At 55.8% G+C, this 17,582-nt stretch overlaps 1 protein-coding gene across 1 annotated transcript in view; it reads right to left on the reverse strand.

Annotated features, from left to right (window-relative positions):
* Nucleotides 1-1,143: 1,143 nt before the first annotated feature.
* Lmf1 (lipase maturation factor 1) overlaps nucleotides 1,144-17,582 on the reverse strand; it is a 55,819-nt gene continuing 39,380 nt past the window's right edge. The window contains exons 6-12 of the mRNA XM_048333061.1: nucleotides 16,515-16,580; nucleotides 13,941-14,108; nucleotides 5,629-5,812; nucleotides 5,199-5,352; nucleotides 4,854-5,037; nucleotides 4,152-4,264; nucleotides 1,144-1,517 (exon numbers count right to left, since the gene is read on the reverse strand). Of these exons, the coding sequence (XP_048189018.1) occupies nucleotides 1,343-1,517; nucleotides 4,152-4,264; nucleotides 4,854-5,037; nucleotides 5,199-5,352; nucleotides 5,629-5,812; nucleotides 13,941-14,108; nucleotides 16,515-16,580 (1,044 nt within the window). The 3' untranslated portion in view covers nucleotides 1,144-1,342. The remainder of the gene's footprint in view (nucleotides 1,518-4,151; nucleotides 4,265-4,853; nucleotides 5,038-5,198; nucleotides 5,353-5,628; nucleotides 5,813-13,940; nucleotides 14,109-16,514; nucleotides 16,581-17,582) is intronic.

Raw genomic sequence — 17,582 nt, forward strand, 5'->3', positions numbered from 1 at the left:
GGGGCTCCCCCCAAAGCATTGGGATCTCCAGAGTGAGCCCATCAGTATCTGGTTATCCCACTGGTTGGGGCCATGGGACTTACCTTGCTAGAGAGGGGCAGGCATGCATGTGGGCCTGTCCTGGCTACCTGAGGCCTCACTGTGTGCCTATGACATCAGGTGGTGGGTCCCCACCCCAGGGGACACCCGATGTCTATCATGGGCCTGTCACACACTGACATGGAGACACAAACATCAGCCCGCCTGCTAGTGCCCACACCGCTAATCCTAGCCTTTTAGGAAGCTTAGATCCAAGGTTTACAGTTCCAAGACAGTTCGGCAGACGCTGGTCTGCAGGTGTGCTCAAGTCCCCAAGTTCAAGTCCTGGCATTGGCACACATATGCTTAGGGGTGTGTGACAGCCTCACAAATGCCCCTAGTGAGAGGAGCCATCTACAGGAAGCAGGGCACAGAGTATCTGGGTAGGTGACAGGGATGTTCCACAGCCTTGTTCCCCAAGGACTAGCTCCCTGCCCTGGCCTCCACCTAGCTACTCCAGGCCCTACCCTACCTACCAGAACCAGCCTGCAGCCTGTGGGGTCCCATGGCTGGATGGGGCCTGCAGGGGCGACTTGCATGTCACCTCTTTTGCCAGCTGCCGCCCCTGCTGAGCCACCACCCCTCCAGCCTGCCAGGCAGCCCGGGAAGGGCGCCCAGGCCCCTGCCGGCACCTCCCAGGCTGCGGCCCTCGCTGGCTCCACAGACATAGGCGCCCTGTTCCCAGCCAGAACACCAGCTCTCTGTCTGCACCTGGGCTGGCTTCCGGGGGACTGGGGTCCACACAGACCTGCACTGTGCCTCTGCAGAGCCCCTCCGTGGCATGGCCTGGCTGCGGCAGCACCATGAAGGGTGCTGGCTGCTGGCTGCCCTGCCAGGCTGGGCAGGAAGGTGGGTATGGGCTCCTGGGGCCCCACTTCCCACTCAGGGTGCTAACTTTGCTCCCCTGGGACCTGGGCTACTGTCCCCACACTCCTGTCCTTGGGGTTCTTGCAGGCTGATGGGCAGCTCGTGTCCAGACCTTGCCAGATACCATGTGGGGAGGACAGGGGCCCGGCCAGGAGCGTGTGGCCCCAGTGCACAGGCCCTGGACAGCCCTGGGTGGGGGAGGCCTGCGGTCCCAGGCTGGGCAGGGCCCTTGGGCCAGGAGCTCAGAGTGGCTGGGGAGGTGCCAGCACCTCCGGAGGGATGGAACTGTGGCTGTGGGTTCTCTTCTCCACTGCATTGTGGTGCTGGCCAGGTGTCCAGGTGGGGCGGGGTCCATAGGGACTCCATGCAGAGTGCATGCCTTTATTCCAGGGTATGCCTAGATGGGCTGTGGCAGTGGCCACTCCCGTGCCTCAAAGTAGCCCCTCAGGTCTTCAAGGCGGAGTGGGGGGAAGTAGGGGCCAATGCGCCTGCGTATCCACCACTTGCCCTCAGCTGAGTGCCTGCCCTGTGGGAGGCTGAACTGGTACCGGTAGTGCTCTCCTCGGACCCACCTGCAGGACAAAGCACAGCCTGGAGTCCTGGCCACTCATGTCTCCACCTGTCTCCCTCACCATGTGGCTTCCCAGAGGAGCCCCGGGTCCTCCTGAGTATGAGGCTGAGATGTCTGCCACCTGAACTACACAGTGTTACTCAGAATTCTATTTTGACTTGTTAGTGTGTAGTTTTGCTTTTTGTATGTGTATGTGGGAGGGGAGGGGTGCTGTTCCTAGGGCTTGCACTCAGAGCCTGAGTGCTGTTCCTGAGCTTTTTCACTCAAGGCTCTAGAGCCACAGCTCCACTTCTGGCTTTTCCCCCCCTGTGGTTAAGAGATAGCAGTCTCACAGGCTTTTCTACCTGGGCTGGCTTTGAGCTGTGATCCTCAGATCTCTGCCTCCTGAGTAGCTAGGATGACAGGCATGAGGCACCAATGCCTGACTATAGTTTTGCTTAAGTGGGCGCTTGTGGTGCGTTATGTACACCACAGTCTGCCGGCATTTCTGCACCAGTGGAAGTGAGCTGCAGGAGCATGTCTCCTTTATGTGCTTGCCCTCCCTCATTTGTAATCATCCTGACCACTCCAGATGGGCAAAGCCTTGCCTGCCACAGGATTTAGCCATGGGACGCAGCCCGCAACTTGAGGGCAGAAAGTGCAGCATGCCTGCGCTGCGGTCTCCTCTGTCCTGGTGTCCTTGCTGTGACAGGGCTGGCGCCCCCCATGTGAGGTGGGGCTATAACTCCTTCATCACAAGGATGTCTGGCCCATCATGTAGGCTGGGCCCCATATTGTCTTGTACCTTAGCTGCCCACTGGGAAGCATGGTGACCTCTCTTGCTGATTTTATAGCTTTTGCTATCTTGAGGTTTTCAAAATTCAATGAATTTTGGTTTAAATTTCTTTGGGATCTACTTAGTTTTTTGACTGTAGGTTTGTGCCTTCTGGGAAGGTTTTGGACATTACTTTTATTTTTTTAATAGTATGGGGCCTTAATAAGTCTGAACTTGGGGCCTCACAGTTGCTAGGCAGACAGTTAACCAAGTAGGCTATGTTATTCCTGTTTTGGCTGTTTCTCTTGTGCTTTCACCTGGGATGGCCTGTGACTGTGCTGTTCTGGGTCTGTCTGAGTAGCTGGGCCAACACGAATGTGCTATTGCTCCTAGCCAGGCCTTGCATGTTTTCAGGGCTAGTCTTGGGTTATGACCCTCCTGTCTGTGCCTCTCCTATAGCTGGCATCACCGGGGGTAAACTGCCATGCCCTGCCTCCGCTATTACTTCTTTAGGTGCCCTTCCAGATCTATGCCTTTTCTCTTTTCCTCAGGGACCTCTTTACAGCCCACAGGCTCAGGCTCTGCTCACTTGGGGTCAGGGTCTCCCCTCTGCCCATGTTGGCTCATAGCTTTTTCCTGTCTCCAGTCCCCCCAATCTTCCCTCCTCACCTCTGCTGAGTACATTAGTATGGCTGTGGCATTCCTCAGATCTGAGCCTTCCACTTGGCTCCTCTTACACAGTTCTTCCCTGAGCGGACTGTAGTGCTCATTGTTGCTGTGTGCATACTGACCACTGGTGCATCTGCCAGTGATAGCAAGGCAGGGTTCCTGCACTGCTATCACCTCCTGTCCCTTCCAGCTCTTCCTGGTTCTTGGTATAACAAGTGGTTTTTCATCTTAAAATTTGGGGCCATAAGGCAGAGTGTTTTGCCACTGTCTGGGAAGAGGAGTGTGGTGCAGTGGCCAGGTGTGCCAGGGCTACAGGACAGAGGTTTCATGCAGCTTGCCAGGAGGGCCTGGGCAAAGGGCAGCTGCCCCCAGAGGTAGCCGGAGGCCGGCCCAGGAGGGGCTCTGGAAAGTGCCCCTTGGCTGGGTTGCCAACCTCGGCACAGCTGTGCCGCTGCCCCCACAGCCCTGACAGCCGGGGTGGCTCCAGGGCACAGCTGTCCCCAGGCTTCTCAGGGGAAAACAGGAATGTGTCTTGTCAGAATTCATGGCCAGCAGGATGCAGGGAGGGTCGAGGCTAGCTCAGGACTACTGTTCCCTTAGTTGGTGGCTGATGCTGAATTCCACACTCTGTGGCAGGGTACTCAGCCCCAACAGGATGCAGCACTATTGCTCCCACACCACTTGCCCCACTCTCTGGCCTGGGGGGTCCTACTATCTTCCCCCTAGTTCCTGCTCTGCTCTAGCCCATCACTCCTACAGACTCTTATCTTTCCACAGCAGGTCAGGCACCAGTATCTTCTGGTAGCCCCCACTGCCATCACCAGGAACCCCTTGATCTTCCTCTTCTGTTCCCAGCCCCCTAAACACTCATTATTCCCCATCTCTGGCTCCTGCAGTCCCTCCACACGGCCCAGCCTGATCTCCGCTGGACCGATCCTGTGCCCCTCCGGGTCAGGCACAGAGCAGGCTCTTGGAGGGCTGTGAGCCAGGGTGTGCAGGCTCTGCCACCTCTGCCTGGCCTCGTGGACATCACAGGGTGTGGTGTCAGAGCAGCTGCCTTGCTCCTTGGGGCAGGTGTGGCTGCAGGTCGGCTGCAGTTGAGTAAGGTGACTGGCATTTTTGGACCAGGGGCTCTGGAGGTCAGTGGTCACCTCTGCAGGAGCAGGTGGAGGCCATGGGCCTGGGTGTGGGGCAGGCAGCCCCTGCACTTACCTGGGCGGGGATCGGCCCTCGAAGGGGTTGAGGGCCAGCAGGGACAGGACCTCTGCATCACTGGCCAGGAGCTTGCCGGCTAGGTGAATGATCCACTCGTTGTGCTCATAGGTCTGGGAAGGGAGGCAGTGCTGTGAGGTCCATGCAAGCCCAGATGCAGCTGCCTTGTGCCACCCTGCTCCGCCCTGCTGGCTGTGAGCTTCCATGATGGCCCACATGCCCTCCCTGGCTGGAATGGGGAGTCATGCCATGCTGACCTTGAGGGACCACACCACACCTCTGGGGTGCCTGCTTCCTGCTCTGCCGAGGGCCGTCTTCACCTCCCTGCAGGCACCAAGTGCAGCTGTCCCAGGCTTGCTCAGGGACCGGCTGTCTGTTGGGCCTTCCCCTCCCTAGCCTGGTGTCTACCTGGCCAGACAGCAGAGCCATGGTTGCCAAGGGGCTGGGGGAGATGGACCAGAGGGCCTGCTCTAGGGATGTCTCCATCCTATATTCATGGCCTCTGCAACGGCAGGGGGCCGTGTGAGCCAGACAAGACACTGTTGAGGTAGAAATGGGTCAGGGCTGGTCCTGGTGTCCCCTCAGATGGAAGGTGAACTCCCTGTCCCCCCTCTCCTGGTAGATTCTCGTGATTGCATAGTTCCCACTGAGTCTGTGGCCTCAGGACGTGGCTGGGTCAGGGTGCGGGGTGGATGCTCTCACCTGGAAGGCAGCGAACCACATGAGCCAGTCCAGGCGGTAGTGATAGGGGGAGATAAGGCACGGCTGTCTCCAGGGGTTGCCGGGCTTGCACTTGAACTCATAGTCCTCCCACATGGTGTCAGGTGCGCTGGCGTTAGTGCTGGCTGTGCCCTGCAGGATCACCTCTGTCCTCTCCTTGGTGATGCTGGGGGACCATCAGGGCCCGTGGGTCAGGGCAGCAGGGGATGGGGATGCTGGCATCACGCACACCCCTCAGGCAGGCCCAGGGTGGACAGACAGACCATCTCCCGCCGGGCACTGGTATGTGGCAAGGTGTGGAGAGCACAGGTGCAGGGCTGGCTGTACCTTCCAAAGGCCCCATAGGTGTTGACGATCCTGAGTGGGCTGAAGGAGGTGTTCATGACCTGCCTGGAGCTCAGTAGGTTGAGGACCACGGGTACGCTGAGCCAGGCCACCAAGGCGCCCAGTGCGAGGTTGACAAGGCGCCGCACCCTGCAGCCTGGCCAGAGGGGGAGGTGTTCTCACCCGCAGAGCTCCCAGCCACCATGAGGAGCTGTGCTGTCCCCAGCCTATCCCGGAGGGCCCTGGCTGCCACCCACCCCTCTGGGTACAGGGACAGGCCCCGCTGGCCATGCAGGGCCTCCTGCAGTGTGGCCACACACTTCCCTGGTGTGGTGACATGTTTCCCCCATGTCTCCAAACAGCAGCCCTCCTAGGGGCTGGGCCCACGCTCTGTTCCCTGTGAGCACAAGGGGACTCGCTTTGTCTCACCTACCATGTCTGGGCTGTGGCTGGGCCCCTCGGGCTTTCTTGTCCTGCATCTTCAGGACACGGCCTTTGAGGCCATTAGGCCCCGAGGAAAACAGAAAGCCCAGTGCCATGTCATCAAAGCAGGCGAGGCTGGGCACGATGGTCAGCCAGTTCAGGAAGCTCAGGTTTCCGCTGAGGATGAGGATCACCTATATGGGGTGCAGGCCTGAGTGGAGCCTCCAGGACCTGGGGTCTCCCGCCTTGGCCCCACCCAGGCCCTGTGTGAACATGCAACTCCTGCAGAGACCCTGGATATAGTTGTTACTGCTTATGGGGCAGTCTATAGTGGGCTGGGCCTGTCTGGACTTCCAGGCATAGCCAGGCCTTGCCATGGTGACTCCTGAAGGCAGCCTAAGGCAGAGGCTCCTCTCTGGGGTTTCAGGGCCCACACCCAGCCCAGGGGCGCTGGAGGAGAGGCCTCCAAGAGCTTGAACTTGTGAGTACACACAGGTTCTCACAAGGGGTCGGTGGCAGCAGCTGGTTGGCTGTGGCCACAGGCCTCTCCTGGAACCCTTTACAGTAACTGCACCAGCAGAGTGGTGGAGCAATCCACCGTGCAGAGCCGCATCCCATAGAGCAGGACTGGTACAAGCACTGGAACAATCCACTGTGCAGAGCCATGTCCCACAGCCCAGGATTGGCACGAGTGCTGGAGGGATCTACCGTGCAGCACCACATCCCACAGTCCAGGACGGCCCCATTTTGAAAGCTTCCTGGAACCTGGCGGCCAGTAGGCCTCTGATGCCACAAGGCTCTCTTGAACACTGAAGAGAGGGGAGTTACATGGTGCCTCTAGGATGCTGTGGGGGGTCACAATGTAAGGACAGTGTCCCCAGGCCCATGTCTGTCTGATGGACAGATTTTGCAGCAGTATTTACAGATGACACTGTGCAGTTAGCCTGTGTAGACACTGCCAGACTACTCTCTAAGGAGTGGCTGATGGGATACAAGGCCCAGAGTTACTCGCCAGCACCCCCAACACTTGGTGCTGCCAGCATCCAAACTATGGCAGACATAGACAGAAATGGGCGACAGGGTTGGCCCCAGGCTGGGCCTCTTGAGGTACTGTTGGGGATGCCTAAGCATTCTGGGGCAGCAGTTCTGCTTCTCATGTGCCATGGGCCTGGTGTTTGGTAGGTGTGGGGGGAGGCAGGTGGCTCTCTTTGCAGAGTCAAATCACTGGGCATCCAAACAGCTGGATGTGGCTTCTACTTGGTGTCCCTTCCCATGAGCTAGTGACAGAACTCAGGTAATTTCAGGAGGTGCACCTAACTGAAGCTGGCCAGGGTTGGGGTGGCCTTTGAGGACACAGCCAGGAGCCCTACAGGAGCCAGTGTCCAGCACCCTAGGCAGAAGGGGTCATCAAGGTCTGTCCTGCCTGTGTCCAACTGTGTATGTCTTCAAGAGCACTGTGTCAGGAGGCCACAGGCCACTGTGGGGTGACGGGATCCTCTGTGGCCATGGAAGTCAGAGGGACCACCCTCGCTTCTGCCTGTGCAGTATGGCTGGCTGGTCACCCTATAACCTACCTTGACCCACTTTGTCTCCTTCAAATGTCCACATGAGGACAAGCAAGTCATAGAAATGAGGGACACCACACCTGTGAGCATCCTGCACCACCTGATCACACACCTGTAAGCCCTCTCTCACATCACCAGATTACACCTGTGAGCCCATGTCACCAGATCACACCTGTGAACTACTGTATCACCAGATCATGCCTGTGAGCACCTGGCATCACCAGATCACACCCGTGAGCCTCTCACATTACCAGATCACACCTGTGAGCCCACTGTCACCAGATCACACCTGTGAACCACTGCATTAACAGATCATGCCTGTGAGCACTCAGCATCACCAGATCATACCTGTGAGCCTCTTACATCACCAGATCACACCTGTGAGCCCTCTCTCACATCACCAGATCACATCCGTGAGCCCCTGTACCACCAGCTCACACCCATGAGCCCCTCTCATGCCATCAGATGACACCTGTGAGCCCCTGGTGTCACCAGATCATAGCATGCCACAACCCGAACTTCCTTCCCTTCCTCTCTGCACAGCAAATGGAGAAATGACTTCAGCTTCTCAGGATGCCACACATGAGTGGCTGCAGTGCTCTAGGAAGGTGAGGTAATGGTTCCAGATTAGTAGGATCAGAGGTTAGGTTCTGTGTTGGAGGCAGGGGCTGGAACCTCTGTGGCCCAGGTTAACACTGGATATTGTAACAGGACACCTGTCCCGAAATGTCTGGCTGTGGGCCTCCAGGATCTGGCACGGGACAGGAAGACAGGGACAGAAGAGGCAGAGAAGCGGGAGTGCCTTAGGATATCCAGCTAACATAACTTCAGAGGTACACAGTGAGCACTGGGGGATCAGAGCTGGAGTTCACAAAGGGGCTTCTGTGTCTGATGACCAAGGCCGAGTGAGACTCCTAAGCCTGTACACAGGTAAACTAATGCTAGTCAAGGTCCCTGTGAACCTGTCATGAGATTCTGAAAACAAATGCCCAAAGGACAGCACTGACCTGCAAGGAAATGAGCTTCTGGTCAGAAGAGAGCCCACCACTGAGGAAAGGCCACATGAGACACATGGCAGCTGAAGTGAACAGACATGGACACCGAGGCCAATCAGCAAGAACAGGAATAGGGAAGAACCTAAAATGAACAGGTAAGAATGCCACCCCAGGAACACAGGAGACAGGGGCAGGGGGACCGTGGTTGGAGGATGGCCCTGGGCAAAAACATGAGCCCCTGCCCAAAAACTAACTACTAAAGCAAAAATGGTTGGAGCAGTGGCTCAAGTGGTAGAATGCCTGCCTAGCAAGCAGGACCCGAGTTCAAGCCCTAGTACCACCAAAAGAAAAGAAAAAAAAAAAAACTAAAAGAGAACATAGTCACAGTTAAGGGAAATGAGGCCTATAAAGGAGCAAGTGGTAATCCCACAGTGGGGAGGAGGACCTGTGGCCTGGGAAGGGGCTGTGAATGCTCCACAGGAGCAGGAGCAGCGCAGGCTCGTGGTACAGATGCACAGAACCGAGGACAGCAGCATCTGGTCCATAGGAAGTTCAAGTTCCAGACTAGGAATGTTGGCAAAGAAAATATAAAGAAATAAAGCCCAAAATGTCTCCAAACTACTAAAAGTGACACATGTCCAGATCAAAAAAATCCCAGGAACAGCAGCCAGGGCAGACTTGAAAACAACCAGACAAGGTTCCCCTTGGTTCAGCTGCCAGATGCCAAGGGAAAGGCATTGTCCAGAGGAGCCAGGCGAGGATGGTGGCAGACCGCACAGTGGGTGCCATGCAGGCTGGAAGGACAATGGAGAGGCCATGGAACCAGAATGTAAGAACTCAAGAGGAATGCTGAGAACAGAGGAAACATGAGAAAAAAAAAAAACACCTGCGATGTAAATGGGTCTACACAAAGCAATGCAGAACACTGAGAAATCTGAATACAAAAATATAATTTAAAAAGTTACAGTTGTTGGGGCTGGGAATATGGCCTAGTGGCAAGAGTGCTTGCCTCGTATACATGAAGCCCTGGGTTCAATTCCCCAGCACCACGTATATAGAAAACGGCCAGAGGTGGCACTGTGGCTCAAGTGGCAGAGTGCTAGCCTTGAGCAAAAAGAAACCAGGGTCAGTGCTTAGGCCCTGAGTCCAAGGCCCAGGATTGTCAAAAAAAAAAAAAAAAAAAAAAAAAGTTACAGTTGTCATCACTGAAGATGGACATAAATATTGTCATCGAACTTATTCTTTTGAAGCAGGATCTTGACAAGTAGCCCAGGATGGCTTTGAACTTAAGATCATCCTGCCTCAGCTGCTTGAGTGCTGTGATTACAGGCATGTGCACATGCCTAAGAGCTAACTTTTTGTCAGTCATGGGGCTTGAACTCAGGGCCTGGGCATTGTCCCTGAGCTGCTTTGCTCAGGCTAGCAAAGACCTAACTTTTGATATACTAAAGTGATGTATCAGTGTGCCTGAAGTAAGAGCCCACAAGGTTCATGCACACTGTCCATGGGATGGGGGTCTGTGAGGTTTCTAGATGAGAAACACCAGACTCTGCACTGTGAAGATCAGGCCCTGACAAGTGGTCCTGCACCATTCACATGGCGTGCTGGCATGTTCACAACTTGTGCTGGCACCATTCATGCTGTGTGCCAGTCCCGTTCACATGGTATGCTGGAGGACTTGTGCCTGTTCTCTGTCTGGCGGGCTACCACCTACCTTGCTCTTGTGTTCCTGGCTCTCAGGCCTTGCACTTGGGACCAGGATGCACAACAGTGGCTCCCCTAATTCTTGGCCTTTGATTAGGACTGGAATCGTGCCACTGACTCCTAGGACTGTGTGTCCTGTTCCTCTGTTCGCTGTTCAGCAAAGCAGTGGCACAGATGACAGAAATGGGTGACTGTGTATGCCATGAGGCACCTGGTCCAGGGATGCATCTCGGGCTCTCAGGGCCAAAATGGCTTGCTGCTGTCACATATAACATGATCTTTGCAGCTCAGGGTCGGAGACCTCTCCCAGGAAAGCCTTGAGGCCCCCTCAGCACAGAGTGAAATGGACTCATATTCCAGGTGGCCCCCAGCAGGAGTGTCCAGGTGGAGAAGGTGCTGACCCTTTTCAGTTCTGCATCTAGGCTTGTGCAGTCTACACACAAGTACGTTGTCTGTTCCAGCCAGAGCCTCAAACATGTAGGCACTCTGCAAATTTACACCCAGAGGTTCTCACCCAGCACTTCCATGTGGTGATCCAGCAGAGCGGTTCCACTGGATAGAGTGGGGCCAGCACTGGCCTCCAGCTCTGGTCATGCATTAGAAGCACCTCAGGAGAGCAGAGGGATGCCAGGTGCTCCTGGACTTAGTAGAGGGGCTCTGACAGAAGCTTGTTTCCAAGGACCCCCCTTTCGGGGGGCAGGGTGGGGAGCCACTGACCTAGAGAGGTAGGTCCCACAGAAAAGAGTTGGGGATGGTACTGTTTCTTACAGAACTTTGTGTCTCCCTGACACATTGTGCAGCTGGACAGAGAGTGGCTGTGCTCAGGGTCAGGTCAGGCCCTCCAGCCTCTCTTCATCCTCCCTCATCCATCTGGCTGTTTTTTTTTTTTTTTTCAGTAAGAAGAATGGAATTCAGCACAGAGAGCTTGGCCTGAGTGCTCCAGAGGGATCTTCTCTTCCTTGTTTTCCTTCAGTGCTGCACTGCAGCCCATCTGTGTTTACCACTGGCCAGCACAGCCTTGCTGAGCTCACCACACGCTCTGCTGATGACCAGGCGCCTGGAACACCAGAGGAAGGTGAGCACGAGGCACGAATTCAGCCTGGAGACATAGTGGCAGGTGTGCCAGGGCCAGTAGAGCATAGCTGAAAGGAAGAGGGGGGACTTCATGTGTGCTCTGGACAGGCTTCCTATGGAGGGCACGTGTGCTCACGGGACTTCCCATGGAGGGCATGCATGCTCATAGGAACTGCCCTGGGGTGATGAGTCAGGACTCCCCTCAGCATCAGCATCAGAAAGCAGAAGGGCAAGGCAGGATACAGGCAACAAGAATTTGGTCTGACATCTAACAGCTGACATCACACAGCCCAGGCACACAATGACCAAGAACCCCAGGCCAGATGGATGCACAGACATGTGTGTATCCAGGCAATGGCATGCCGCTCGTCCTGAGAAAGGAGCCCAGTCCCAGCACTGGAGCCTCAAGGCACATGCTCAGACCAAGGGAGACCACACACACAGGAGGTCACCCATAGAAGCAAACAACGGCCAAATCCAGAGATGCAGTGGAGCCAAGCCTGAGGCGGGGAAGGCGAAGCATCTCTACATGGGGCCTGCACATGGGCCGAGGGCTCCTTCTGGACAGAGAAGCTTGGGTTCTGCAGGAGGGTGTGTGGCACTGAGTGTGCATTAACACAATGGACTATACAATGACGCATTTGCCTAGTGTGGTGGTGCATGCTTCTAACCCCAGCACCTGGAAGAATGGGGCAGGAGAACTGAGTTCAAGGCCAGCCTGGGCATCATGTCCAGACACTGTCTTGGAAAAAGAAAAAAGAAATGCACTGTATGTTGTATTTTATCACAGCTCTGGTGGGGGTGCTGGCAGGACTGGGTCCCAGCTGTGTGGGGAGCTGGTGTCTCTAGGGGAGGCCATGGGGTGCCTGGCAGATAGGAGGCAGTGGGCCCTGGTGGCTGGGCACCCCATGCAGCCTCACACATCTGCCACCACAGCCTCCCGCCCACTCCTTCCACTCACCAGCTCGTCTAAGGCTTGGCTGAGATCAACCTAGTGTCCTGACTGCCTGAAGCAGGGATGACCGGGGCCTTCTGGGGTGTCCTTCAGCCAGGGCAGGCTCTCCTGCCCTTCCCACAGGCCCCCAAGTAGACAGTGGCTCTGTGGCAGGAGACCTCCAAACAGCTGTATAAATGGAGCGTGGGAGGCAGTGAGCCCGCGTGCACTCCATTGCTCCCAGAGGAAGGAGAGGGCAACCTACGCAGTCAGGGCCCAGCTCCAGCACCAGGCCTTGGGAAGGGAGTGGAGGCTGCAGGAACCCTGGCCAAGGCTCAGGCAGACCATTGCTTCTCTCCCGTGTGTCCAGTGGTGCCCCGTCCCATCTTGCTGTGGACACCGGGATAGGCAGGTGAGAAGCACTGGTCAGGGACCCTTGGCTTCCAGGGCCTGAGGGGGTAAGGCTGGAGCCTCTGCGTGCACTGTCTCATGCTGGAGCACAGGGAAGCCAAAGGGGTGCCCTCCTCCTCCTATCTTCTTGGAGGAATCCCACATGGGTGGTACCCCCTCAGTGGAGAGGAGGTGGCCCAGAGTCCCCAAGGTGCCTGCCTGCCAGGTCAGGAATCCTGAGATAAAGTTGCTTGTCCTGGCAGGTGCCCTCAGTGCCATCCTGTGCCTGCATGGCTAGCGGTGCCCCATGCAGAGGGTCACCAGTACCGATGAGAAGCGAGCACACACTGTGGGGCATAGAACCTATGCATAGAACATACGCACACCACACAGAGGAGCCGCTGAGAGACCCTACGGAAGCCAGCCTGAGTGGCAGCACACGGTGCAGTCCCAACCCCATGATGTTTGGAGGGCAGAACACAGTGGGGCGGGGGCCTTTGTGAGGCACCATGGAGTGGGCTCGCCTCTGCACACCGTCCCAGCCAAGTGCTGCAAAGGAGTCCGGGTATACCATCACTCTGGCTTGTTAGCCGTGATCCTGCACCCCTCTGGTCTGTACCATCTCTCTGCAAGCCCCAGAGCTGCATGAATGCAGAACAACCCGGACCAGTGCCACCCTGTGGGAAAGGTGACTGGAACTTTCTTTCCCCATCAGACCCTACAGAGGCAGAGCACTACCATAGGAGGGGCGAGCTGGAGGATGGCGCTGGGACAAAGCCTCAGACTTGGTTCTAGTCAGACAACAACCACACCTCTTCACACTGATAAATATGAAAACTGCTGGAGTGTACAGACTCTCCAGCGAGTGCTGCTAGGCCCGTGTGCTTGCCACAGAGCAGACCCTTACGCCCAGTGGTGCTTGCCTGGCCATCACAGGCTCTCTACAGAGGGGCTATCCTCAGATGTGGGGCAGCGTCCACATAGGTATCAGGGTGGGAGGCTAGGACAAGTCTCCACTGACCACCATGCAAAAATCTCACACTAAACCCCAGTGAGTTCACCCAGCAATGGCGGACCGCCTTCACCTCAAACAAGTGCGTTCCACATTCAGCAGAGGCAGTGACAGGATTTACCACATCAACCCATGGAGAGGAGAAAATCATGCAGCCCACTGGCAACAGATGAAAAACATGGCTAAATTCAGCATCCATTGTGACTGAAAACCAGAACCCTAAGATGAAGCCTAGCAAAGTAGAAGCAAGAAGTCCCAACACACGTGGTGAACAACAAATGGGAAGAGTGGGCAGAGCCCTCATGGGGCATCGCCTGGACCTGGGGACGAGAAGGACGCCCTTTCTGCTGGCCACATCATGGCCTGGATAGCGAGGAGGCAGGGGCTGCCATGCCACCAGGGACACAGGGTCACCAATTCTTGGTGTTCTGATGTTCTAGAAAAGTAAACTCGAGTGAGACTCAACAACAAGGGGACTGTGTATCTGGCCCAGGCCAGGGCAAAGCACAAGCCCTGCCAACCCTTACTGCCCTTAAGTGGAGTCCTGCCTGGTGGACGGAGTCAGGCAAGGATGTCCCTCCCGGCAAGGGTCATCAGGAAGCCCTATGGCAAGCTGTGCCTTCTGGGAGGTGCATGGGTGCAGCCTACCTGGAACAGGATCTGCAACACCCCATGGATGAGGCACATCCGGCGCCCAAGGAACACAAAGAAGGGCACAAGCAGCTCCAGGATGTGGTTGCCAAGTGTCTCGACGCGGTGGAGCCACCAGGGTGACCTGTGCAGGTAGTAGGCCAGTGGGTTGGGCACTGGCTGCGTCTGTAGGGACAGAGGAGTTGTTAGCCTGGGCGCAGCCCTGAGGGCCGTGGGGCCAGCCAAGGACTGGGGATTTCTGTGGGAAGGAGTTTGTGAAGCAAAGCTAGTTCTTCCTCTTTGTTTTAAAACCTTCTCCATATACAGGCAAAAGGCACACACTGGGGTTGGAGGAGACACCTCTAAACCATTTGTGCTTAATCTAGGGTGCAAGGGACCCAGAGAATGCTGTCTGCTGACTGGATGGAGTGGCAGGGGGCAGCCTCTCAGCCCAGCACCTGCCAGCAGGAACCACCACCCTGGCTGTGACTTGGCACTCACGGTCTAATCGGGCCTAGCAGGGCCCTTCCTCAGGGGGCTTCCAGGGGCTGGGATTTGAGCAGAGTCCTGAGGGACATTGCCAGGCGGCCTTGAGTAAACAGCAGAAACAAAGGCAAGTGCCAGCTCTCTGCGACAGGAAGGGACAGGAAGGGCAGAGGAGGAGTGAGGGTCTGTCTCAGGTCCTCCCGGGCTGACTTCACCACAATGGTGTTCAGCTGCCAATGCAGGTGGGTAGAGGCCTAGCCCCCTAAGGCCTCGGCAACAGGCAGTCCCTGCCCTGGCCCTCAAATCCTCTCCCAGGGGCAGCTTCTGCTATCTGTCCAATGCAGAGGAGAGTAAGAAAAATAAACAGTGCTAGCTGGGTAGACCAAAGCCAGCTTTCCACTTCCCCATGCAGTGTACACTGAGTAGTGGTAGATGTAGGTGTGCACTGGGCAACGATGGCCACATTTCAGGCTGTCCGTGGCTGCTAGGATAACAGGCACAGACCAGCAGCTCCCTGCATGCAGATGGAGTCTCACAGCCTTTCTGCCTTGACTGGCCTCAAATCACCATTTTCCTGATCTCAGCCTCCCAGATAGCTAGAACTACAAGTGGGAGCCACTGGCCTGGCTTTTTAGCATGTCTGAAATAGTATCACTTGAACGGACTGGGATAGATTACAGATAAATACAATATGTATATGTGTATAATAAATCCTAAAATGACCACAGAAGTTAAATAACCAACAATTCTAGCTAATAAGCCAAGGTAGGAACTAAAGTCATGAAAATATTAAATTCATCCAGAACAAGGCAGAAAAAGATTTTTTTTTTTTTTTGGCCAGTCCTGGGCCTTGGACTCAGGGCCTGAGCACTGTCCCTGGCTTCTTCCCGCTGAAGGCTAGCACTCTGCCACTTGAGCCACAGCACCGCTTCTGGCTGTTTTCTGCATATGTGGTGCTGGGGAATCGAACCTAGGGCCTCGTGTATCCGAGGCAGGCACTCTTGCCACTAGGCTATATCCCCAGCCCCAGAAAAAGATTTTTTAAAAAGGTATAAACAACAGATGGGGAAAGTAGAAAGAGAAAAGACTCAGTGAAGGATACACACCAATATCAAGGCATGCCTATGACATGTTAGCTTGATGAAAATGATCTCAACATTCAACTAAAAGGCGGAAAGTGTCCATCTGGAAAAAAAGACTCAGCTTTGTGCTGTCCATGGGGGGCACTTCAGATTCAGGGGCACTGGCAGCCCATGGCTGAGGGCAGGGGGTTGCCATGCAGGTACAGCTTACCCACCCCGAAGAGGGCAGGGGCTGCGTGTGGGCTGTGCTCACAGGGTAGGTCCTGGGGAAGCCTGGTAGACAGGTGGTATGTGTAGGAGCAGAAGCTCTGGCCAGTAAGGCTGTGCTGAGCCTGGGGCACTGCCCCAGGGGCCAACAGCAGCTCTGGGTCTCAGCAGTTGCTCTGGGAGCCAGGACCAGCAGGCCTTGCGTCAGGTGCTGAGAAGTGGCAGCGAGGGCTGAAGCTAGGAGGCTGGCACCTGTCCAGCCTGGTGCCAGGACTATGGGATGGTCCAAGAGGACTCGCAGTGTCCACCTTCAGCCCTCAAGTGGCTCCAGGTGCAGCTGCAGCTGCAGATGGGGGTAAGGATAGAGTGCCCGGATGGCTCCCTCCCTGTCCACCTATGGACAGCACCTGTCCTAGAGGTGATCAGCCCCTCAGCTTCCACAGGGCAGGCAGGTCTGTCTGGAGGAATGGAGACCCAGGCCCTGGCTGAGGGTAGAGTGGGGACCAAGAGAGCCTGGCTATTGCAGGAATAGTGCATGCCAGGGGGTGATGGTCACACAGCAGCCCCCACCTGCAGCCTGCCCCCACAGACCTGCACAGGACAAGGAAAACCAGTTACCAGTGGATTTGCAATCAGGAAGGAACAGACACCCATGCTGCCAGCCAGCCAGCAGGGAGACACTGTTGAAATCAGTTCATGACCTGAGGTCTGGTGTATGTGTGTGTGTGGGGGGGGGGGTGGCGAAGGAGAGGGAGAGGTCCTGGGCAACGGGAAGGGGAGGTCCACAGGACTCATACCACCAGCTGTCTGTGCTCACCTCATAGTGGAAGTCCATGCAGGTGAGGTCCCTCCAGCACTGGTCTCCCCGGATCTTGATGAGGCCCTGCAAAAGGGAAGCAGACAGTGTGAGTGGAGCCCAGCGTTCTAACACAGAATGAGTACAGAAATGAGGATAAATGATTGAAATTGTGTTTATGTAGATGAATACAGAACAGTGAAAGCTGCTGACATTGTTTTAAGAAGGGAGAGAAGGACAGGAGGTGATAAGGAGTGTGTACACATGCGGGAACATCACAATGAGCTTCCTCTCTTATGCAACCATCACATGATAATACACTTAGAACTGCATTTTAGGCCTGGGGCATGGTAAACAATAATGCAGCCGTCTCTCACATGAGTACACACCCTTGGATGTGGACACCTCACATGGAGGGTGTGGGGACGATGCTGAGGAAGGACAGGGCCCTTGCATACAGGAGATGGAGCAGTGACTGGCAGCAGCTGGGGAGCCCAGGCTTGGGGTGGCAGTGTCTCCTCACCACTGAGGCACTGCTGCCCTGAGGGGCTCCCTGCTGGTGTGTGGCACTGGTGGGATGAGCTTCCAGACCAGCAAGGATCAGACAAGACCCAGGGCTGTGAGGAGTGAGATTCGTGCCAAGCAGTTGCCCCAACCACCCACCCACAACCTGGGGGGAAACATGTGCCTCATTCCTGTTCTCTTGTAAGTTATCTTTTGATCCTCAGTTTGAGACACATTCCATTCCAATTTCTGTGCCTTCCATACTAGGCAAGCTGGAAGGAGAAGCAGCTACATAGAACACGTGTAGGCTCCTCTGATGGTGAGGAACCATCTCTTACTACAGCTACACCTCCATTCCTAGAGAAGTCTGGTTCCCCCACCATCTAACCACCGTCCATCTACTCGTCATCCCACCACCCATCCACCTTCCATCTATTCATCATCCCACCCACCCATCCTTCCACCTTCAACCTCATAACCCCCACCATCCATCCACCTTCCATCTACTCATCATCCCACCACCCATCCACCTTCCATCTATTCATTATCCTACCATCAATCCACCTTCCATCTACTCAGCATCCC

Source organism: Perognathus longimembris, chromosome 23 (genome assembly GCF_023159225.1).
Source record: "Perognathus longimembris pacificus isolate PPM17 chromosome 23, ASM2315922v1, whole genome shotgun sequence".
Classification (NCBI taxonomy): Eukaryota; Metazoa; Chordata; class Mammalia; order Rodentia; family Heteromyidae; genus Perognathus; species Perognathus longimembris.